The sequence below is a fragment of the Theropithecus gelada genome, chromosome X (genome assembly GCF_003255815.1).
Source record: "Theropithecus gelada isolate Dixy chromosome X, Tgel_1.0, whole genome shotgun sequence".
Taxonomy (NCBI): Eukaryota; Metazoa; Chordata; class Mammalia; order Primates; family Cercopithecidae; genus Theropithecus; species Theropithecus gelada.
The window spans coordinates 76654322-76680369 of NC_037689.1; the positions used below are offsets into that span (position 1 = coordinate 76654322).

The window sequence follows — 26048 nt, forward strand, 5'->3', positions numbered from 1 at the left end:
TTAGACCCCACTTAGTTTGCTTTAAAGTTTTTGGCTTTCAGTTTTATTTTACATGGTTTTAATTATATAGCTTATTTAAAGCTAATTTTAAGTACACTTTTTTCCCTCAAGGAGATGAAGCCTTATCTAAATCAGTGCCTGTCACAGTGGATGATGATGATGACGACAATGATCCTGAGAATAGGTATGATTCCATCTGTAAGGACTTTAAAAAGATTATAACACACCCTAGGCATGGGCACAAACAGCAGCAACGGAACAGCAAGCAGGTTGTAAAAACCAGGAGTGCCTGCCTTAGAAAGACTCGCTCACAGTCTTCCGGCAAGTTTGAAAGAAAGGCCAGAAAATGGGCTAAAACTCAGAAACCTTAAGAGAAAGTAATATTATTTACACACCTAGCATAGGGTGTGTTATAAATACAGAACTGTCAATTTTATGTTTCTGTGTAAACTGCGATAATTTTTTTGGAATAATTTATTTTGACAGATTATTGATGAAAGTAAATCATATAATCTCAATAAATTGGTAACAACAGACATCTCCTCTATATTTGACTATTGTTAATTGCCATCCAATATGGTGGTCCTATTTATTAAGGCCTGTTGAGAGTAAACAAAAGGAGAGATTACTCAGATATTTAAGATTAAGAAATTGCTTTCAAAATAAGTGTAAATTTACAAGGTATCTAGACTGAGTTAAACCAGTTTTCAAATAAAATAGAAACACACGGTATGAGAGCATTTACTTTAGTAAGACTTAATAGGTTTAAATATCAACAGTGTAGCCTATACAGATATACTTAAGTAAGGAGTGGCTAGGTGAAGAAAAAAAAAGACACTATCAGTATAGTGAAGAATAAGGAAAACAATGGTATTAAAGAATATAGCTATAAGGTTTCAACATAACTTTTAAACACTTTCTGGACAATAGCATACCCCATGCTCATAATCTTCAACAAGAAGATAGTGTGGTATAGTGCATGGAATTTTGGAATAATGGGCATAAGGGTATCTGATTTCTAACATTTTTAACAACCGTCTGTGTCATCATGGGCAAGTGACTTTACTTTTTGTCAAAAATTTACTATATTTAAGAAGAAAAAGTTGGGCGAAATTTTCTCTAATTCTTATACCAAAAAATCCATGATAGATTTGAGATGATTTCATTAAAGAGCACTACATTAACCATTCATTTATTCCTAATAGTAAGTTCTAACATTAAGAAAACATAAAAATACACATGTAATTTTATGTCATAATTTTGTAAGAAATGAATGGAGTTAGTAAATGCCCTGGGTTCAGCTGTTAGTCTCACTCTTTTATATCTTGCTGATGCTGTTAGGTTTCTCTGTTGCAAAGGTCAGCATTCTGCTAATTAACAGAATAATGTTTTTATTAAGGTGAATGAACAGTTTTATTTTACACTTTTGAATAGAGCTTAATTGTGGACACAAAGATTCAGATTCTGCTTGCCTACTTTTTTAAATTTAAAAATGTATATCCATTTATTTTGTGGGATAGGTGGTAGGTTCCAGAATGGAGTAATAAGGGCATACAATTTATTCATCAGGGGTTTTATATTACATCATCACAGCCAGATACTGAAAGCATTTAAAATTTTATTCTTTTTTAAGATACTTTACTTTTTCTTCATTTATATTTGCTACTATTTGATTTTCTATACATCATGAGGCCTCAGATGTTATTCAAAGGCTAATAATGTTTTAAACAGTCTGCATCTTAATTTAACTGTGAATGATTACTTTAATTTCATATTCAACCACCAAATAAGAGTGTTGTTAAGGTATAATTTTTGTGTGTGTGTGTTAGAGCTTGTCAAAATATAAATACCATTTTCAACTTTTAAGTTACCTGATCATATCTCTTTGTAACTGGCAAGTATTTTATTGGAAAGTATCTTTAATTCCATCTTGAATTTGTGATTAAAAAATACAACCCTGTTGAGTACTTTTGAGAAGAACTGAATTTTATCTTGAGCCTGTGTCTCTATACTCAGTTTAATGTGTTTTCATAAAATATACAATTCATTAACTTGTTTAATATTCACTATACCAAAGAGAGATCTAATACCCATGGGTTATGTAGTCATGATGGGGATACAAATACTTTCTTGCACTATTTTAGTATAGATTATATATTTGAGCATAGTTGAATATGCACTAAGCAACTTAAAAAATTCATTTGCAGATCACGATTAAGTCTTAGAATTATTTTTCTAACTTCCTAATTTTTTAGTAGGTTGTGTTTTGGTAGACAGCATATTGTAATTGTATGTAAATTTGTACACAATTGTGTATAAATTGTGCATAAATCTTATATGCTTTGCCTTTTTAGCAGTATTGTAATACATTTTCAGTGTTGGTGTTTATGAAGAGATAAATAGTGTATTATTGCAAATGGTTAACTATTTGGATGCAATAAATTTTTGTAAACCTTTTTTCTTGTTCAAGCATTTAATTTTAATAATGTTACTTTTTTATATCATGAGAGTTGACGTAATTTGTTATTACAATATATAGGCTAGTTTGTAGCCAAAGAAGTTTTGAAATTTTGAAATTTAGGACGTAAATGCTTTTAATTCCCCTAACATACATACTTAAATATATTTGTGTGAAAGTTTTGCAATAGATTTAACTATTTACTTTTTCAGTTTTAAAGCTATGATAGCTTTTGAGGTCATTTAAAAAACTTAGTCATATCCTGAATATTTTAGTAAATGTGAATAAATTTCTGTTTTAGCATACTATTATGTAGCATCACTCATATTTGAAAGTAAATGTATACTATTATGAGACAGAGTGGTCTAACCTGTAAATTATTTACTATTTAATTGCATTTACTTAGTGAACAAGGACAAAATATTATAGGTTGATCAACACTTGTATGTTTCTGGTTTAGCTTTTTATAAAAAAAGTAGACTAATCATATATTTTGAATTTTATATAACTGAAATTTTATTTCAAATTTTTAGAGCTTAGGCTTTATGTGGTTTTTCAATGGCAGAATAATAATACCAAATAGGTTGTCAGGTTTTCAAATTTATACATGTAATTTTAAAGTAATATATTTGAATGTACCATTAGGATAGGGTTTCATTGGCCTTTCAAATACTTGTTAATTAGATTTTAAATTGGTTCTTTCTTTGAAAAGACATTCATTCATATAATTTATTTCAATTCAATAATTAGGCTGGCATTGAAAATACATCATAATTCCTTTATATGTTCAGTATAAATGGGGATATTTTGACCAAACATTTTCTAATAATATCATATATTTTAATTTAATATCTGTACTGGGAATGAGCCTCAAGTAATAAGATAGTAGTGTGTTCAAGTGTTAACAGTATTAGTTTTGAGGTCATTAAACTAGGCTTGTCTTTAGAGACTGCATACCGAACAATCACTGAAGAGACCATTTATCCCCCAAAAAATTATCTTTTGAAATTTCTTTATTCGTTTATTTTGCAGGATGTGAAAAATATTTACAGTTGAACTTTTGAGAGCAAGAGACCAAATTGCTAGGTTTTTCTAAATTAGCATTCTTTCTCCCTGACAACTTTGACTAAGAGCTGAGATTTCTACATGGATGTCTGTTCCCCCAACAAACACATTTATTTTATTGTTGAAATGTGCTTAATTGGGTCTAGTAATACTCCACATTTTTTCTCATAATTTCTCTGTGGGTGCGACTGAATGCTTTTTTTTTCATAGAAGCTAAATTTGATGTGGAGATTGCTAAAAAAAAAATTGCCCCATTGTTCTATTTAATTATATTGGGACAAGACCATAGCATTTTAAATTTCCAACTAACTATTGTTGTATCATTTGATAATAATTTTGCATTTCAAACTAGAAAATATGCTAATGATTTTTTTTTTCCTACTGGCTTGGTGTGGGTATTCTGTTGATGAAGGCTCTATACTGTTAATCTAGCATATTTTTGGAGGAAACTAATGATTTCTGGATGTTATTTATGCCTAAGAAGATATTTAATGATTGTTTACTTGATTTCAGCACAGTTAATGGCATGGGTATATCACAAGTCCCTTAATCATTTGATGTTCACTTTGCTTTCATTTTAAACACTTTTTCAAATGTCTCTCTCCTACACATGTTGTCTATTCTCTATGCAAATTTGCTAAATTTGGAATTATTTTTTTCCTGATTTTTTTTGTGGTAGTTCTGTTTCGTTAGCAAAACTTCTTTGATTCTCCTTTATTGTACTTGAAAGACAAAGGTGGCATTTTAAATTAAATATTTTACTTGTTTTTCCATTTGAGTAAGGGATTTAAATATCTAGCAATTTTATGGTAATTTTTTTCAATTTCCTTTGTCTATATAGCGCAGGTAAGTATTGCAAGTCATTTAAGTACAACACAGGTGTCCAGCCAGTAGATAGGATCTACTTGTACATATCTAAACTGGCTGTAGTTGTTTTTGGCTTTCTTTTTTCTACTAGAATTCCAAGTAAGGAAAGACATATGATGTGTAATGGTGACCTTTGTCCTTTTATGGTCAAAATTTAAACATTATAACCAGTGTTTCTTTCTTGTTCTCTGTTCTTTGGTGATATTGGAACTTCCAGAAAATAAGAAATAGGTCTTCCTCAAAAAAGAAAAAAAGAAAAAAGAAAAAGGAGAGAATTTGGATTGCTAGTGTTAGCAAAAGTGATTCATTTTTCTGACTTAATATCCTTTGTCTTTAACTTTGAAATTTCAAAATAAATTGAGATGAGTAAATTCTGTGTTTTCATTTTTCAAGTATAAAAATATTGAACTAGTTATTTAATATGATCAAATTTCCCATATTAATTTGAATATGTTTTTTCTTGTTAAAATGCCTCTAAAACTGGTTTAAATTTTTGTATAAAATGAGGGAATACACATGTAGTAATTCAGGCCTATTGAAACATAAGAGTCTGTATGAATTATTAATAACTGTGGGTTCTTAATTTCATAGTTTTTATTCTACTCCCAAGATTTTTTTAAAAAGTCATTTGATATTAATTTTCCTGGTACCCTCACCAAAAAGGATACAGAGCTGCTTTTAATTAACTACCCACATTGCAGGATTTGTGACTAAAAAAAAGTTTCAAACCATTGTTTAGCGTTTTGATTATTTGGCGACTTCATTATTACCTCATGAATTCCACCATTTTGGGGTACAGATCCTTGTGCCTTAATTTTTTTATATATACATAATGTTTATATATAATATATAATATATATTATATGTAATCTATATAATATATATAAAAATATAATATATATATATATTTTTTGAGACAGAGTCTCGCTCTGTTACCCAGGCTGGAGTGCAGTGGCATGATCTCGGCTTACTGCAACCTTCACTTCCCTGTTTCAAGCAATCCTCCTGCCCCAGCCTCCTGAGTAGCTGGGATTACAGGTGCCCACCACCATACCTGGCTAATTTTTGAATTTTTAGTAGAGACGAGATATCACCACGTTGGCCAGGCTGGTCTTGAACTCCTGACCTCAAGTGACCTGCCCGCCTCAGCCTGCCAAAGTGCTGGGATTACAGGCATGAGCTGCCACTCCTGGCCAGTCATATTTTTTAATAGAAAACTTAATATTGATACTAATTTTGAACCTGAGTTAAAATATATACTAATATGAATTTTGAATAATTCCATATTCTATAACTTTTTTTTTTTTTTTTTTTTTGAGACAGAGTCTCACTCTGTCACCCAGACTGGAGTGCAGTGGCACAATCTCCGCTCACTGCAACCTCCGCCTCCTGGGTTCAGGTGATTCTCTTGCCTCAGCCTCCTGAGTAGCTGGGACTACAGGTGCCTGCCACCACGCCTGGCTAATTTTTGTAGTTTTAGTAGAGACGGGGTTTTGCCATGTTGGCCAGGCTGGTCTCAAACTCCTGACCTCAGGTTATTCGCCTGCCTTGGCCTCCCAAATTGTTGGGATTACAGGCGCGAGCCATCATGCCCGGCCACATGTTTTGTTTTTTAATTCCTATCCCTTAGATATATGACATTTATTAAAACAAAGCCTCACACCCTACTAAAATATTTAACATTCCTTGGCTATATTCCTTTGAATTATTTTACATATCAAACTTTAAAATATGGTGTGATGCTTTAGTACTACATATACTTAGGTACCTCTAAAGTGCATGCATTTAAACCTATTATCTTATATAGAATTCTGTTAGTTAAGTACTCTATTATGATATTGTACACAAAAAATTTTTAAGCAAATTTTATCACCTTGTTTATGGATGCCCAGTATTTTGGCCTTCTAAAAATATATTTTTTTTCCAGCAATTTTCTTCAAACCTGTTCTCAGAACCTCTTAAAAGATAAAATGGTAATTGTAGAATGTATCTCAGATGGCCTATCAGTGCATTTTAGAGTGCATACTGGATTAAATATGTTTAAAACTCCTTTTTAGTCTTTAAAAAATCAAACTGGGTGCAGTGGCTCACACTTGCAATCCCAATGCTTTGGGAAGCTGTGGTGGGAGGATCACTTGAGGCCAGGAGTTTAAGACCAGCCTGGGCAACATGGTGAGACCCTGTCTCTACTAAAAAAAAAAAAAAAAAAAAAAAAAAAAATTAGCTGGGCATGGTGGCACATACCTGTAGCTCCAGCTACTCAGGATACCAAGGCAGAATGATTGCTTTAGCCCAGGAGTTCAAGGTTACAAGGATCTGTGTTTGTGCCACTTCATTCTAGCCTGGGCAACAGAGCAAGACTGTCTCTAAAATAAAATAAAAATTAAGGCTTGAATTCTTGCATTTCTGATACACAAATTTGAAATATGCGAAATACACATATTTTTTAAAATGGGTGCCTGTGCGGTGGCTTACGCCTATAATCCCAGCGCTTTGGGAGGCTGAGGTGGGTGGATCACCTGAGGTCAGGAGTTTGAGACCATCCTGGTCAACATGGTGAAAGCCTGTTTCTACTAAAACTACAAAAATTAGCTGGGTGTGGTGGCATGCACCTATAGTCCTACGTACTCAGGAGGCTGAGGCAGGAGAATTGCTTGAACCTGTGAGACGGAGGTTGCAGTGAGCCTCTCACACTCCAGGTTGAGATCGCGCTACTGCACTCCAGCCTGGGTGACAGAATAAGACTCTGTCTAAAAAAAAGGGATCATCTGTATTTGCCCAGGCACTCATTAGCGTACAAGTGTTAACAAGTAGAGGATATAGTGCTGGCACAGTAAAATTAATAGCAGATTGGGATTTAGGATCTTAGGTTCTACTCCTGACTTTGCCACTAGTTAGCTTTGTTTCTTTGACTGAGTCATTTCCTATATCTAAGCCTGTTTCATCGTCTGTAAAATGACAAAGCTGTACTCTAAGGTTCATCGTTTTAGCTTTAATATTTTGTATTGCTTTTATTATGGCTCAAAAGCTCCCTGGTGCAAGAGGTCCTTCTCTTGATTGCATTTTAAGTAACTCAATATTTTGAATTATTGATTTACCTCTCAGCAAGAGGTGGTTTACTTTCCTTTCCTGTTTGAGTGCTTAAACAAGAGACATTACTCTTTTCCTTTCTAGATAGGATTGGAGTTAATAAAGGCTTTCTTGGCTTTCTCCTATTTTTTTTTTTTTCCGATTGCTTGTTTGTCATTGTGTTATTGGGCTCACTTCTTATTATTTTATTTGTGCTTTCTTTTAGTAATGGTGTTATCTTGGTGTTCATTATGTACTTTGGAAGACTTAGTATATGTGGGTTTTGGGGTCCTATTTATTTTCTCATGCACCAGTTCCGATCATTGTTTGTTTGTGGGTTTTTTACCCTTCCTCCCATATTGTTTTGCTTTCTCCCCCTCTCCCTTCCCTCCCTTTCAGGAAAATGGAGGAGTGGCTCCATTACTTCTGGCTCTGCCCAGGTTTTCTGCCACAAGAGTGGCACGGCCTGTGCCTCTAATGCTTCTGATAGAGTCGTGACTGCTTTGGATGCTACACCTGCCCCAAGATGTAATATTGAGCATTGAGATTCCAGGGGCAGTACATCGTCCTGGAAAGCCTCAAGAAAGGAAACTTCAGAGCAAACAGAATCAACTAGGGATCATGACTATACATCCATCACATGCATACCAGCATGGGTCCAGCCGAGGCCTCCAAAATGATGCTTTGCCAGCCTCAGCTGGTTCTCAAGTGATGATATCCTTGAAGTCTCTGTGGCCCGTGACTCCAGAGTTAAGGTAGTGGAGTTTCCCTTTAAAGCATCTCACAGCAGGCTTTGTAGATGGGACACATCTCACTTCAACATGCTTGCTGACTACTCAGGTTGAAGGTCAGCCTCAGCCCTTAGGTCCATTAAATTAAGTTCTAATTTTGAAATGTAGGTTATTATGTTATAGGCTAGGTTTATGGTAGACTGGGTCTTTGACATATTGGACTTCAGTAATAACTTATGCAAAATGATTCAATTTATTCTTTTTAGGGCTTAATTTACATAGCTATAAATTAAGTTTTCCTTTGGACAGAAGGTGTTAAAAGAGCAAAAATAAAACCTTTAGCCAGGTAGTCTCCATCACTCTGTATATAATTTGTGATTTGGAGAAAAATGACCTGAAGTTTGTAATTTTTCGGCTTCTGAATGTACTATGATTGTTCTATATGTTATGATCTTATTGAAAGTTGTCACTAAGTTGTAATTCTACAGTATGTGGATCTGATTTCACTTTATATGATTTATTAATAGGTATGCAATTGTATCTTATCTCATGTACATCACATTTCTTAGTCTAATGACAATCCAGAACTTGAGAATGCATTAAGTAGGTTTACATATTGTGACCTTCCATTTTTTAGTAGACATATTCTTTGGAGACTAGGATTTGAAAGAAGAAAAATTACATGATTTCCTACAATTAACAACCAAATCTTTATAGTTAATAAGAATTTTTTAAAGACTTTTTTCGAACTTGTAAACACAAACTGAAATCATGTTGTTGAACTAGCCTTTCAAGTAACTAGATTAGGAATTGTATTTTTGTTGGCTGTTTAGTGTTCAACCCAAATAGTGGTATGAGATCTCCTTGTACTTGCAAGTAACCTATGTTTTTCCATTTCTAATGTAGTGTTCAATGCTTGATATATTTTACACACACACACATACACACACACACACACACATATTTATTCGTCCCAAAATTCATTATTCATATTAGTTTGAGGAAGTTTCTTCTGGTTCATGAGAAATGACAGTGTAGTATTACTAAAGATGGTTTTAATATATACCAACAGAAAAAAAAAAGTGCTATGCCAGACGTAGAAATTTACTGCTAACATTTTATTTTAGAGTCTTCTGGTCTTTTTTAGGGACATACAAATTTTAGAAGTTTTTTTTTTTATATATAAAATAGAACTATATTGTGGTTTATAAATTACTTTTTCACTTAATATTAATAAATATTTTCTATATTAATCTTATTTAGAGTATCATTTTAATTTCTATCTCTTATGGATAATCATGTGATAATACTATTTAATCAGTTTCTGATATTGAATGTTTAAACATTTTCTCACCCTTTGCTATTGCAGACAACATTGTAATAAACATCCATGAAAATTTTTTTTTCTTTTGAGACGGAGTTTTGTTGCCCAGGTTGGAGTGCAATGATCTCAGCTTACTGCAACCTCCGCCTCCCAGGTTCAAGCAGTTCTCCTGCCTGAGCCTCCTGAGTAGCTGGGATTACAGGTGCGCGCCACCACACCCAGCTAATTTTCGTATTTTTAGTAGAGACAGGGTTTCACCATGTTGGCCAGGCTAGTCTCGTACCCCTGACCTCAGGTGATCTGCCCGCCTCTGCTTCCCAAGGTGCAGGGATTACAGGCGTGAGCCACTACGCCTGGCTGAAATTTTTTTTAAAAAAAGATGATTTTAGAGAATTTTTCCAGAAAGATATATTTCTTCAATTTAAAGGGTTTCCCTTTATTCTGAAACTGTTTCCTAATTTGGGGAGGGTATGTTGTAAATAGTCTTTATTTTATAAAATGATGAAAGTAAATGGAATTTGGGCTTAAACTTCTTTTTTTGGCAAAATGAAAAGTTGGCAACCCTGTATTTGTCCCATTTTAGAAAAGCTTACAGTGTGCAAACCATTGATCTAGAAATGTAAGAGCAATACTTTATAGCTCAACTTTAGTAAGATTTAAATTGGTGTGGTCTAATCTTCACTTTATTGAAATACAAATCAGGGCAGAAATCCTCAGAAAAACAAACGCATCTGTGGCTTCCTTTAGCAATTGATGATTCTCTGTGTTGTCTAAATATTTCTGATCCATCTGTTTGAGGGAGAAAGCACCAAAAGGCATATAATAAACATTTATGGAAGTGATTGCTATTTTGCTTCAGTCTATTTAGATGCCTTTGCTATGCATCTTTGAATAAGAATAGTAATGAGCAATCTATCTGTCAAATAAAATTTAGGAGGCAGCTAACATGCATTAATATCTCCTGCCATTGAATGAATTCTTCATTGAAATGTGGGTGTGTGCTAAGAAGTGTAAAGAGGGGTTTCAGATCCAGAAATAACAAATGTTCCATCATCCCAGCTACAAGTTTTTGACTTAGCTAGAGAGTCAGTCCTGATTGCAGAGAACATGTTTATCCCATACAGATTAGCTCATGGCAGACTGGTCAGGATCATGCCATCTTCTTTTTGAACTTTCCTATAAACTATTTTCTTGTTACTGTGATTTGTGAATTTGTATTGAAAGGATACCCAGACTTATCAAAACATCTTGTCTTGCACAAAAGCTGTATGATTGCTTTTATCTTACTTTTTCAGTTATTTTTCTTGAGTACAAACATGGAGATTTCCTAGGAATATATTTTATTTTAACATACGATGGTAGGAGTAAAAGTAGTGTTTTCTTATGCTTTTAGTAATTGATTTTTCCATTAGCAAATTGGTCTTTGAGGAGCATCTTGAGAAATTTTGTTGTGAGTGAAACAACTGCACTATTTTTTTTAAAGTAACCCATTTATGGTAATTCGTGTTCTTTTTACCATGTATGTAATTAATAGCAATCATGTCCCTTCTTTCCCCTGTCTTGAATATTATTAGAGATTATTTATTGCTGCAATACTTAACATTTGTGTATACTTTCATCTGGTTAACAGAATTTATGTAGTACATTGAAATTAAGGTCCAAAACTATCATCCTCTACTTTGAGGCAAGGTGTTATTATATAGTGGTTTATTACACATTGGTTTTCCAAGAATATATTTTGCTGTTGAATTAAACCTCTCGTGGAGTTTTATCTTGGAATGCCATGTGTCTGAACAAGTTCATTTACTATTGTTGACCTGTCTGACATTGTAGTTGTAGGATGATGTCAGCAAAGCAAATAGAGGATTGGAAGGTTATCCAGCATCGAATTGCAATTAGTAAAAATAGTCAATAGAATATGTCCTTCAGAGTTTTCAGTATGTTGCAGAATTGTATAAAATTGAGAAATAATAAGTGTAAAGAACATTTTCAAAAGTTTTTGTTTATAGCTTAGGTTAAAACATGGTTTTGCTAATTGTTTATTTACAATATAAAATCTATTGGCACATTTATTTCTATTTTGATGCCAAGAAGTCTGCTTTTGTTTTTAATTTGGTATATTTCACCCCCAGATATATAGTTCTTTTTTTATTGTTTTTTTACTCTCAAGAATTGCCAAGAAGATGCTTTTAGAAGAAATTAAAGCCAATCTTTCCTCTGATGAGGATGGATCTTCAGATGATGAGCCAGAAGAAGGGAAAAAAAGAACTGGAAAACAAAATGAAGAAAACCCAGGAGATGAGGGTGAGCTCCCCAAAGAGAAGTTTATAATGTCATAGTTTGATTCCTTGACTAATTCAGTCTTTGAAGAATATCTGACCAAGAAATATCTTACTATGGCTGAGTGTGGTGGCTCACGCCTGTAATCTCAGGACTTTGGGAGGCCAAGACGGGTGGATCAGTTGAGGTCAGGAGTTTGAGACCAGCCTGACCAACATGGTGAAACCCTGTCTCTACTAAAAATAGCTGGGTGTGGTAGCGCGTGCCTGTAGTCCCAGCGACTCAGGAGGCTGAGGCAGGAGAATCGCGTGAACCTGGGAGGCAGAGGTTGCAGTGAGCCGAGATTGTGCTGCTGCACTCCAGCCTGGGTGACAAAGCGAGACTCCATCTCAAAAAGAAGAAGAAGAAGAAAAAAAAGAAATCTCTTAATACAGGCATTTAGAGTTCATGAAAATGTTTAAAACTTTGTTACCACGACTTCTTTTGAATATCTTGTAATAATTATGGAAGTTACTCTAATTTTATCAGTTACTGCCAATAAACAGATATTTTTTGTTTTTTGTTTTTGTTTTTGTTTTTTTGAGACAGAGTTTTGCTCTTGTTGCCCAGGCAGGGGTGCAATAGCGCAATTTTGGCTCACTGCAACCTCTGCCTCCCAGGTGCAAGTGATTCTCCTGCCTCAGCCTCCCGAGTAGCTGGAATTACAGGCCTGTGCCACCACACCCTACTAATTTTGTATTTTTAGTAGAGACGGAGTTTCTCCATGTTGATCAGGCTGGTCTTGATCTCCCGAACTCAAGTGATCTGCCTGCCTCGGCCTCCCAAAGTGCTGGGATTACAGGCGTGATCCACTGCGCCTGGCCCTAAACAGATGATTTTCAAAGCAAAATATTTTATACCTTATAAAAGGTTCTATAAATATATAGGTGATATTTAGTCAATATTTAATAATAGTAATATGTCAAGTCTGATGTGTGAGATTACCTGATAACACCAATGATACCAAAGTATGTGTATAACTCTGATTTTTTTCATAAGTTGCAGTAGTTGTCAACAGGCAAAATAGATTTACAAGACATTTTAAAGACTGAAGAAGGTTTTATTGATTTATTTTCTTCATTTAGAAGCAAAAAATCAAATCAATTCTGAGTCAGATAGATTTACAAGACATTTTAAAGACTGAAGAAGGTTTTATTGATTTATTTTCTTCATTTAGAAGCAAAAAATCAAATCAATTCTGAGTCAGATTCAGATTCTGAAGAATCTAAGAAGCCAAGATACAGACATAGGCTTTTGAGGCACAAACTGACTGTGAGTGATGGAGAATCTGGAGAAGAAAAAAAGACAAAGCCTAAAGAGCATAAAGAAGTCAAAGGCAGAAACAGAAGAAAGGGTAAGACATTTTAATGCTGAATGTAAAGAACATATTGGACCAGGTACAGTGGCTTATGCCTGTAATCCTAGCACTTTGGGAGGCTGAGGTGGGCAGATTGCTTGAGCCCAGGAGTTTAAGACCAGCCTGGGCAACATAGGGAAACCTCATCTTTGCAAAAAATAGAAGAAATAGCTGGGCGTGGTGGTGTGCACCTGTAGTCCCAGCTACTTGGGAGGCTGAGGTGGGAGGATCACCTGAACCCCAAAGGTCAAGGCTGTAGTGAGCAGTGATTGCACCACTGCATTGCAGCCTGGGTGACAGAGTGAGACCCTGTCTCAAAAATAAAAACAAAAAAAAAAACCATGCTGGTTTTGTAAACTAATTATAGTAATGAAATTTAAGTATATGGCCAGGCACGGTGGCTCATACCTGTAATCCCAGCACTTTGGGGGGCTGAGTCAGGTGGATCACAAGGTCAGGAGATTGAGACCATCCTGGATAACATGGTGAAACCCTGTCTCTATTAAAAATGCAAGAAATTAGCTGGGTGTGGTGGCACACGCCTGTAGTTCTAGCTACTCGAGAGGCTGAGGCAGGAGAATCACTTGAACCCAGGAGGCGGAGGTTGCAGTGAGCTGAGATAGCACCACTGCACTCCAGCTTGGGCCCCAGAGCGAGACTCTGTCTCCAAGAAAAAAAAAAAAAAAGAAAGAAATTTAAGCATATCTACTCAAACAATTGACCAACTATATTAAGCAAATGTCAGTACACTGGCAACAGGTATACTATCACATGAGATTAAAAGTAATAATTTAGAGTGGGAAGATAAACCAGAAACTTTAGATGACACAAAGAATATTTTTAACCTTTAGATTATAAAGAGAAATAAATATGATTTAATAAAATAAACATTATGTAGAAAGTATAAGATTGCATATAAAACTGCAAAAACATAGTGCTTTCCTGTAGAAGGGTAGAAGTTGCAATTAATTTGGGTAAATTTTGCCTGTGAATTTTGGGTAACAAAAAGTACAAAGAATTTTGTTGTTGTTGTTGTTTGGCTTTTTGATGACTAGGGGTAAATTTTGAAGACTATTGTTAGTACCCAACCCATGGATGGCAGATGAACTCTTTTTTGCCACCTAGGAATAGGAACGCATTTTTGCAAGTGTTTGGGAAATATAATAGGCTCTAAAGGATGCAGAGCCATTGAAAATGTATTTTTTTTAATTACTGTATTTATTTTTGAACTCTGGACCTCTGGTGATCTACCTACCTTGGCCTCCCAAAGTGCTGGGATTATAGGCGTGGGCCACTGTACTGGCCTTATTTTTAAACTTTTTGTATAACAGCTATATTGAGATATAACTCACAGACCACACAGTTCACCCATTTACAGTATACAATTTAGCAGTTTTTAGTATAATCATAGAGGATTACCACCACTTTAAAAAATGTTTTATTTGAAATATATGTACAAAGAAGTGCACGTTATCAATAGGTAGACATCTTGATGAAAACGTAGGGCACCCAGATCAAGGAACAAGGTGTTGATTACTAACACCCAAGAATCACAACCTCAGCATAACCACTTTTTTTCCTATTGAAAGATTTTAATCAAAGATGTCATATGATTAGATTAGTTCTTTATTATTCAGTGAGAATGAAGGCACTGAATGTTTGGAAGGTATTGCTGTAGTTGATGTGGTAAAATATACATAACAACAAATGGGGTTGTTGGAGAAGAGGAAGATTGACTTAAGTCTTATAGGAGGTTGAATTGTTAGGTCTTCTTAATTGATATGAAAGGGAAAAGTCTACAATGAGTGTCAGGTTTTTAGAGTTTTCATGGTATATGTACAATATCACAAAAATAGTTGAGGTTATTCAGTGGAGTTGTAATGTTTTACAAATGGAAAGCTAAGGACATAGTCTTGGAATCCTAAACATTTATAGGGCTTTTGGGCAAGAGTTATTCACTAAAGATGAGGAGGAGGGAGTTCTTGCCACACGCATATACAATTAATATATGTTATGGACATTTTCATGTTAATAAATAATAGTGCATCATTTTGTGACTACTTGTCTCATACATTTTTAAAAATTATTTATTTATTTTTATTTTTTATGTATTTATTTTTTTTGAGATGGAGTCTCGCTCTGTCGCCCAGGCTGGAGTGCAGTGGCGCAATCTCAGCTCACTGCAAGCTCCCCCTCCCGGGTTCACGCTATTCTCCTGCCTCAGCTTCTTGAGTAGCTGGGACTACAGGCGCCCGCCATCACACGCGGCTAATTTTTTATATTTTTAGTAGAAACGGGGTTTCACCATGTTAGCCAGGATGTTCTCGATCTTCTGACCTCGTGATTCATCTGCATCGGCCTCCCAAAGTGCTGAGATTACAGACGTGAACCACTGCGCCCGGCCTGTCTCATAAAGTTCTTTGCAATATGGCTGCAAGCTCTTACAGATTCTATAAAGGAACTGTGTGATTTAGCATGTTATATATATCACAACATGGATTCCTGTGCCTCTTCAACAAAAGGGGCAATATTGATTTTGCTTCTGAGGCTTAGTTCAATATATAGACCCTTTTATTATATATGATTACATTTGAGATTTGCTTTATTAAAACCTGAATTTTCTATGATCTGTGTTTCTACTGCCTGATTCTGTGGATAATTTATTACCCAGGTGATTTTGTTGTTGTTGTTTTTTGTTTGTGTAGGAGAGAGTAAACTTCTAAAATCCCATCATATTTGTGTTTCTAATATGGATTATGATCATAGTGGTTGATATATAGTTGAAGTTGCATGATTTTCTGAGTTTTGTAAATTCTGGTGTTCCTATATTATTTGGAAATTTGAATTGAGAGATGGGAAAAATCAATAGTGAATAGTCTACTTATTAAATGTAGTTGAATTAAATTGAAATGCATTGAAGAGGCATAAGAACAAAGTGCAGCATATGAACTCTAATTTTCTCCTAAATTAGAAAAATGTTACAAAATTATTTTAGTGACAATTTGAAACTGTAAATATTGCCTTTTTATTAGATGATAGTAATTTTTTTTCAGATGTGATCATGGTATTTAGTTATGTAGGGTAGTATCCTTATGCGTAGGGGTAAAGTGTCATCCGCATTTAATATCACATGGTTCAGTGTAAGAAAATGTGTATGCGTGTGTGTGTGTGTGTGTGTGTGTGTGTAGAGAGAGAGAAAAAAGCAAATGTGGTAAACTGCTAATAATAAGTGAATTTAGGATAAGGCATACAAGTGTTCATTCAATAATTCAAAATTTTGGTAGATTTCAAAAATTTTTAAATGTTGGGTGAAAAATTAATACTAGGCTTAAAATTATACTTAATTACAGGATTTTTTTGTGTGTGAATGCAGGGATATATGTGTGTTTTTGATATTCTCCCAGCTTTCCAGTTGCTTAACTATTCGTTTTTTTTATTGTGGTAAAATATACATAACATAAAATTTACCATTTTACCCATTTTTAAGTGTACAATTCAGTAACATTAAGTACATTCACATTTTAATGCAACCATCACTTCTATCTGTCCCCAAAACGTGTCATCATTCCAAATGGAATCTCTTTAACCATTAAACAATAACTCTTTGTTCCCTTCTCCCCCCACATATTCTATATAGCATTTATGTTCTCCCATTTATAGCATTTCTGTTAGCATTTATGTTCTCCCATTTTTCACTGGAATAGAACTTTGATTCTACAATGGCAGAGTAGAGATGAGTAGTTGCAACAGAGACCATATTGTCCACAAGTCAAAAATATTTACTATCAAGCTTTTTACATAAACCGTTTTATGACCTCTGAAGTAAACTATAGATCTTATTCAGAGATTAGTTTTCCCACTAATGTTTTCTTTCTGCTTTAGGATTCAATCTAGGATCTCACATTGCGTTGAATTATAATGTCTCCTTAATCTACTGCAGTCTGTGACAATTCCTCAGTCTTTCCTTTGATGACCTTGACACTTGTGGAGTGTTGATTCCTTATTTTCTCAACTGTTCCTTGATATGTATTTGTCTAATGTTTTCTCATGATTGAATTGAGGTTATTATGCATTTTGACAGAATACCACAGAAGTGATGTTGTGTCATCAGTGCATGACACCAAGAATAGATGATGTCAGTATGTCTTTTTTTTTGAGAGAAGACCTCACTCTGTTGCCCAGGCTGGAGTACAGTGGTGCGATCATGGCTCACTGCAGCCTCAACCTCCTGGGCTCAAGTGATCCTCTCGTTTCAGCCTCCCAAGAAGCTGGGACCACAGGTGTGTACCATCATGCCTGGCTAATTTTTAATTTTTTTTTGTAGAGATAGAATCTCCCTACGTTGCCCAGGCTGGTCTCAAATTCCTGGGCTCAAGTGATCCTCTCAACTTGGCCTCCCAAAGTGCTGGGATTACAGGGGTGAGCCACCATGCCCAGCCATCAATATGTCTTATTACTCTCACGATTAACTTTTGTTACTTGCTTAAGTTGGTGTCTGCTAGTATTTTTCCACTGTAAAGAAGAAGACATTATTTTTCTGTGTATATTTAGTATTTTATCGGGAGATACTTTGTGACCATGCATATATTCTGTTTCTTATCATACTTAAGCCCACTAATTTTAGTATTCATCTTGGGTGAAGCCGTTAGTACTGTGGTATTTGCCTAGTTGTAATTTTCTGTTTATTTCATTACTTCCACATTTAGTAATTGTAAGGAAGAGTTGTTTTCCCCTATTTATTTATTGCATTATTTATATCAATATGACTTATAGATTTTTATTTTACCAGTTATAATCCAATAGTACCATTTATTTTATTACTCAAATTGTTCTAGCTTTGGTTGTTGGGAGCTCCTTCAAGTTGAATCTTGTGTCCTTTCAACATGTGCCTGTCCATGTTTGAACACTGCTTTATTTTCTGGCACTATAAGATGTTCTAAGCTTATCTTGTATTTTTTCTGCGCTGCTTCCTCTGGCCAAAAAGAGGTTTTCTCCTGGAGTTTTATATGCTTCCATCACTGCATTAATTGTGAGAAAAAAAAATTGAGGATTCCACATGTAGAACCTGATTTCCTGGTGTTGTGGCTAGAAATAGGGATTTTCTTCATAGTCTTGTTGTCAGTACCCTCTGCATACCTTTGGAATTTAGCCTGCCTTCTGGTCAAAACCAAGAAACAAAGAAAGAAAATAACTATATGCACTCACAGCTGTCTCCCCTCCACCAATTGTAGAGGGGTCATTATTCAAGTTTTGATTTCAGTCTCCAATCTGCCTATTATTATTTCCCTTTTCGAGTTCTTCGGTTGTGTCATCATTGGAGGAGAGAATCTGTAATCTTATTCCATCTTGGCCAGCCTACCTTGCTTGTTTTGAATAGCCAAACTTCTTTTTCATTAATTTACCTTTGGTAATTACATATATTTTATTGACAGGTAATTTATTCTTATTTTGTCAATTCATATATAATTGATACTTATATTTTAATGTACAACCACAGTTTTATAATTACATTTGAAATACGTTTGAATTTTATTTATATATATCATGTAAAGCATTAACTGATATATTCTGTATTATGTATTATCCACTCACATATATACCTCTGACATTCTTATAATGCTCTGTTTTAATGTCAAGTCATTGGTAAATTAAGTGAATTGGGTTTCTATTGAAAAAATAATTAATAATTTTATGTATTTTTTTAAAATTCAAGTGAGCAGTGAAGATTCAGAAGATTCTGATTTTCAGGAATCAGGAGTTAGTGAAGAAGTCAGTGAATCTGAAGATGAACAGCGGCCCAGAACAAGGTATTATAATTGATATTTTAAAAATTTTAGGAGTTAATCTGAATGACCATGCCTTCAAATGATTTGTATGGTTACTGTTACCAATAAAGTTAAGTTAGTGCAATATATAATATTTTGATTTGAAACTAATTGTTATACTTAATAGTTTAAAAAGAATCTAAGCATATTTTATGTGTAGTTGAATTGTGTATTCTAACCTGGGTAGATTTTCAGTCTGCAAAACTACTCGTAGCTGCAGTTTTTTATTGTTATGGGGGAAATTGTAGGGTAATAGTGAAGAGGCTTTATAGAAAAACTGCCTCAGTCTAACTCTGGGCTTTTCTACTTTCTATTTGTATAAATACTCTATGCTTCAGTTTCCTCATCTGTAAAGTGGGGGATTACAATATACTTGACTGACTATTGTGGGCATTAAATGAGACAATACATGTACAAGGTTTATAACAGTACCTACCTGGCAAATAGTAAGTGCTCGATATATAAATTATCGGTTTTAGGAGTACTACAGTAATAATGATATGCTTGGTCTTGTAACATGAACAGTCACTGATCTAGATTACCTGTAATTTAAAATTTGGCTTCCTTCTTAGTATGGTATGTTAGATAATGCTACTACTACAATTTCTTTATTTCCCCCAGAATAACATAATCTTTCTACAGTTTATCAAATGAACAATCTGTGTGTGTTTGTGTATATATGTCTACAAAGGTGTCTATCTGCATTTGTAAGTTTTAAAACATTTGAGATTTTTTTAGGTTAATACTTACCAGGTTGTGCTTAGAGTATAGCAATATATTATACTTTAAGTCAATATAAAATGAAAATGATAAGATACGTTGAGAGTTTTTTTTTAAACCAAGATATAATTCAACATGTTATACTGTGGAATACAGTGGTCTTCAGAGTATTTGCAAAGTTGTGCAAAAAACACCACTCTGTAATTTCTGAACGTTTCCATCACCCAAGAAAAAAATCCTGTACTTATTAGCAGTCATTTTCCATTCCCCATGCCCTCGTACTCTAATAAAAACTAAAATCTACTTTCTATGGATATGCCTGTTCTGGACATTTTGCATGAGTAGATTCATATAATATATATCCTTTCATGGATTTTTTTTTCACTTAGTGTAATGTTTTCAAGGTTCATCCATGTTGTAGCCTGTATCAGTACTTCATTCTTTCCTTAATGATTATTTTTAATGGTGGTAAAATGCACATAACATTTACCATCTTAACCATTTTTTTTCTTTCATGGTATTACTGGGGATTTTTATTTTCCTCTTAACCGTTTTTAAGTGTATGGCTTAGTAGTGTTAAGTACATTTACTTTTTTTGAACCAGTCTCCAAAACCTTTTCCCCTTGCAAAATTGAAATGTTATTCATTAAACCACTTTCTTTTTCCTCTTCCCTGAAGCCCCTGGCAACCACCATTCTATTTTCTGTCTCTATGAATTTCACTACTCTAGGAACCTCATATAAGTGGAATCATACAGTATTTGTCTTTTTTTGACTGGCTTATTTCACTTAGCATCATGTGTTCCAAGTTCATGTATATTGAGTCATGTTTCAGAATTTTCTTCCTTTTAAAAGCTTAATGTTCCATTGTATACCACATTTTGTTTGTCAATTTATTTGTTGATGGACATTTGATTTGTAACCTTTTGGCTGTCATGAATAATGCTGCTTTGAACATGGGTGTAGAAATATCTCTTCAAGTTCCTGCTTTCATTTCTTTTGGGTATATACCTAGAAAAGGAATTGCATGGTAATTCTATTTTTAATTTTTTGACGAACTGCCATAATAGCAGCTACACCATTTTACATTTCCATTAATAGTGAACAGGGTTTCACTTTCTCCACATCCTTACTGACAGTAGTTATTTTGTCTGGATTAGTGTAGCTTTGTGTACAAATTTCTAAACCCAGAAATATTTTTCTCACCAAAAGTTGTTACTGTGTTTTTAAATCTCTGTGGCCTGTTATGAAGAAAACGGTGTTCAAATTTGTAATCTGCTTTTTTTAGTGATGATGAATGTTTTTTAGTATGTCTACTGGCTGTTTGTATTTTATACTAGAAGAATAGTCTTAATGTCCTTTAATGCATCTTCTTACTCATATAACAAACCTGCCCTCAGGATACTGTAAATTGTTGATCATTGGATTAAAATGAAGGGTTATGCTTCTGCTGGAATATCCATTTTTAACCTACTGATTTTTTTTTCCTGTTTGTTTTTAGGAATGCATATAGAGGTAGAACAGTTTTAAAATAGTACATAACTTATCGATGGAAGTTAATCATGAAATAGTTTATTTTGTGTTTTAAATTTTCTTCAGGTCTGCAAAGAAAGCAGAGTTGGAAGAAAATCAGCGGAGCTATAAACAGAAAAAGAAAAGGCGACGTATTAAGGTTCAAGAAGATTCATCCAGTGAAAACAAGGTAATAATGACATTTACCACGTACTTGAATTATAACTGGTACAGTAGACTATGGTAATCATGCTATCACCTGTCTGTTCCATTCATTCATTTTATTCTACTGGCTTATTTACATTTTACACTTGGGAAGGATTGGTTATTGTGTATGTGTGTGTATATATATATATATATGTAAAAGTATTAATTTGACATTATCAGTTTTTTTCCTATTCCTTAATTTCTAATGGAATTTTAAGCCATTCTAATTCATGATTTTATATTTGTAGTGATGTGAGTGTTCTGTTTTCTGAAGACAAAATACTATCCTGAATGATGACTTATATGGGAATAAATCACGTAGTGAAATTAGCCAGTTTGAGTTTTTTTGTATATACGCAGGCTTACATAAAGTAAAAGGTGTCTGAAATATGTTTGATTCCGTCAACATAGTGCTCTTCCAGAGGGGTATTTATCTTTTGAAAAATAACTTGTTAAATATTTTAAAGTGTACAATTCAGTGGCCTTAATTATATTCACAAGCAGAATCTCTTCACTCATTGAACATTAACTCCATTCCCTTCTATCCCCCATCCTCTGGTAACCTCTATTTTCATTTATGTCTCCATGAATTTGTGTATTTTAAGTACCTCATATATATAAGTTGAATCATGCAATATTTGTCCTTTTGTGTCTGGCTTATTTCATTGACATATTTTCTAGGTTCATCCATGTTGTAGCATGTATCAGAATGTCATTCCCTTTTTAAGGCAAATAATATTCCATTGTATGTGTGTGCCACATTTTGTTAGCCCAGTCATCTGTTGATGGGCATTTTGGTTGTTTCTACCTTTTGGCTATTTTGAATAATACTGCTATGAATATGGGTGTTTACATATCTGTTTGAGTCCCTGTTTTTAATTATTCTGGGTATAGATGGAAAAATGGAATTGCTACATCATATAGTAGTTGTATGTTTAACTTTTGGAAAACTCCACACTGTTTTTCTCTAGTGTCTGTAACATTTGACGTTCCTATTAGCAGTGTACCAATATTCTAATTTGTCTGCATCTTTGCCAACACTTCCTTTGTTTCTTTTTCTTTCTTTCTTTCTTTCTTTTTCAACAAGAAACATCCTAATGAGTGGGAAGTGGCATTTCATTGTGGTTTTTCTTTGTATTTTCCTAATGACTGGTGATATTCAACATCTTTTCATATGCTTATATCTTCTTTTGAGAAATGTTTATTCTAGTCGGTAGCCCATTTTTAATTGAGTTTTTTTTTTTTTTAATAGGTGTTGAAGAGTTTTTGTTTTGTTTTGTTTTTTGAGAAAGAGTCTCGCTCTGTGGCCCGGGCTGGAGTGCAGTGGCACGATCTCAGCTCACTGCAAGCTCTACCTCCCGGGTTCACGCCATCTTCCTGCCTCAGCCTTCTGAGTAGCTGGGACTACAGGCGCACACCGCCACGCCCGGCTAATTTTTTTTTTTTGTATTTTTAGTAGAGACGGGGTTTCACCGTGTTAGCCAGGATGGTCTCGATCTCCTAACCTTGTGAGCTGCCCATCTCGGCCTCCCAAAGTGCTGGGATTGCAGGTGTGAGCCACTGCGCCTGGCCAAAGACTTTTTTTTTTTTTTTTAATACTACTCTTTATTGCTAAATATAATTCTAAAGGTTTTCAGCATGTTTTCTTCCACCTTTTCCTGGTGTATTAATTAATGGAATATGAAATGGATAAATTAAATGACTTTGTACTGTTGACCTCTAATTGTTTAAATTCCCTAGAGTAATTCTGAGGAGGAAGAGGAGGAAAAAGAAGAGGAGGAGGAGGAGGAGGAGGAGGAGGAAGAAGAAGAAGATGAAAATGATGATTCCAAGTCTCCTGGAAAAGGCAGAAAGAAAATTCGGAAGATTCTTAAAGATGATAAACTGAGAACAGAAACACAAAATGCTCTTAAGGAAGAAGAAGAGAGGCGAAAACGTATTGCTGAGAGGGAGCGTGAGCGAGAAAAATTGAGAGAGGTGACTAATTTATTTCTTCTTCTTTTTCTTTTGTAGCTACAGGGTCTCGCTATGTTGCCCAGGCTGGCTTCGAACTATTGGGCTCAAGTGATCTTCCTACCTTGACCTCCCAAACTGCTGGGATTACAGGCGTGAATCAACACACCCAGCCTTAATTTATTTCTATTAATGATTTATTTTATTTGGTGTATGACTTCAATATATTTCAGCATTTTAAGAGTAGAATGTTGTAATCTACCACAGATTTCTCTTTCTTTTTTAGATGGAGTCTGGCTCTGTTACCCAGGCTGGATTGCAGTGGCATGATCTCAGCTCACTGCAATCTCTGCCTCCTGGGTTCATGCAATTCTTGTGCCTCAGCCTCCCGAGTGGCCGGGACTACAGGCATGCACTACCACACCCAGCTAATTTTTGTATTTTTTAGTAGAGTCGGGGTTTCACCATGTTGACCAGGCTGGTCTTGGACTCCTGACCTCAAGTAATCTGTCCGCCTCGGCCTCCCAAAGTGCTGGGATTACAGGTGTGAGCCACCGTGACCAGCCTCAACCACAGGATTTCTAGTTGCAGTTGATTTTTCCTACTGTCACTATTTCATGCAACTCAAAATAGTCATTAAACTTTATTAATTTAATTAAGTGCATGGAAAGAATTGAGATTCTTGAATGATCACCAAAATGGTTATGTTGTATTTTGGGTAGAGAAATGTTTCAAAATTACTTCTTAAATCCATAAAAGATTTCAGTTTTTTAAATGGACTTTATGTTACAAAAATTTTCAAATTCACAGGTGGAGAGAATGGTGTAATAATTCTCCCTGGATCTATGAAGTCAGTTTCAGCAGTTACTAACACAGTACAAGTCTTGTTTCATCTTTTTTTTTTTTTTTGAGATGGAGTTTCACTCTTGTCACCCAGGCTGGAGTGCAGTGACGCAATCTTGGCTCACTGCAACCTCCACCTCCTGGGTTCAAGTGATTCTCCTGTCTCAGCCTCCTGAGTATGTGAGATTACATACTCAGGAGTGAGTGCCACCATGCCCGGCCGTTTCATCTATTCTTTTTCCTTCAGATTATTTCGGAGCAAATCTCAGAAATCATATTCTGTTTATAAATAGTTGGGAATGTATTGTTAAAAGATAATAGTATTTTAAACATTACTACAGTTGCATTATTACACTGAATTCTCTCATTGGCTCACATAGTAGTTTTAAAAAATAGTTGGTGTGGGCCTGGCGTGGTAGCTCATGCCTGTAATCCCAACACTTTGGGAGGCCGAGGTGGGTGGATCACCTGAGGTCAGATGGTGGAGACCAGCCTGGCTAACATGGTGAAATCCCATCTCTACTAAAAATACAAAAAAGTTAGCCAGGTATGGTGGTGCACACCTGTGATCCCAGCTACTTGGGAGGCTGAGATAGGAGAATTGCTTGAACCCAGGAGGCAGAGCTTGCAGTGAGCCAAGGTCTCACCATTGCACTTTAGTCTGGGTGACAAGAACGAAACTCAGTCTCAAAAAAAAAAAAAAATAGTTGGTTTGAATCAGGTCTTAACAAGGGCCATCTGCATATTCTGTTGTATTTGAATGCTAAATCTCTTACCTAATTTTAACCTAGTTTCCCTTTGGTTCTTTCTTTTTCTTTACCCATTCTTACAGTTCATTTGTTTAAGAAAACAGATTAGTTTTGTAAAATTTTCTATATTCTGAGTTTTGTTATTTGCATCCCTGTAGTACAGTTTCATTGGCATCTATATTTCCTATAAAGTAGTAATAGGATCTAGAGTCCCGAGCAGATTTAGATTCAGTTCTTTTTTTGGTAGAAATACTCATGGGCAGTAATAGTACTTCCTTTTGCATCTCATTAAGAGGTACTTTAAATCTGGTTGTCCCCTTTTTGTGGTACAGCTCCTCTAACTTTGTTCCACGTTTTCAGAATCTTTCTGGGTATTCTCAGTTCTTTGCATTTCCACATAGTATTATGTTGTTGGTTTTTACAAAAATCCCTGTGGAATTTCTATTGGAATTTTGTTGACTCTTTCTTGTAGTGTAGCCAGAATTGACATCTTAACAGTGTTTTGTCTCCTATTACATGAATATAGTGTACCTCTATTTATTTACCTTCTCTTTAATTTCTCTTAGGAATGTTTTGTAGTTTTCACTGTATAGGTCTAGTACATATTTTAAAAGATTTATCCCCAAGTAGTTCATGGTTTTTGATGTTCTATTGTATTAGTCCATTTTCATGCTGCTGATAAAGACATACCCAAGACTGGGCAATTTATAAAACAAAGAGTTTTATTGGACTATAGTTCTACGTGGCTTGAGGAGGCCTCACAATCATGGTGGAAGGCAAAAGGCACATCTCACATTGTGGCAGACAAGAACTTGTGCGGGGAAACTCCTCTTTTTAAAACTATAGATCTTGTGAGACTTATTCACTATCACAAGAACAGCACAGGAAAGACCTGCCCCCTTGATTCAGTTACCTCCCACTGGGTCCCTCCTACAACATGTGGGAATTCAAGATGAGATTTGGGTGGGGACACAGCCAAGCCATATCATATAATAAATGTAGTTTCAAGTAATGTTGGCATAATGACCTTGTGTCCTAAGCTCTAAATTT

The 26048-nt window shown here is 34.8% G+C and overlaps 1 protein-coding gene across 4 annotated transcripts in view; it reads left to right on the top strand.

The window, feature by feature from the left end:
• ATRX (ATRX, chromatin remodeler) overlaps positions 1-26048 on the top strand; it is a 282193-nt gene that overhangs the window by 104256 nt on the left and 151889 nt on the right. For all 4 annotated transcript variants that reach the window (XM_025372040.1, XM_025372038.1, XM_025372039.1 and 1 more), the window contains 6 exons: positions 112-184; positions 11685-11818; positions 13011-13187; positions 18904-18997; positions 21334-21436; positions 23194-23430. In XM_025372040.1, the coding sequence (XP_025227825.1) occupies positions 112-184; positions 11685-11818; positions 13011-13187; positions 18904-18997; positions 21334-21436; positions 23194-23430 (818 nt within the window). The remainder of the gene's footprint in view (positions 1-111; positions 185-11684; positions 11819-13010; positions 13188-18903; positions 18998-21333; positions 21437-23193; positions 23431-26048) is intronic.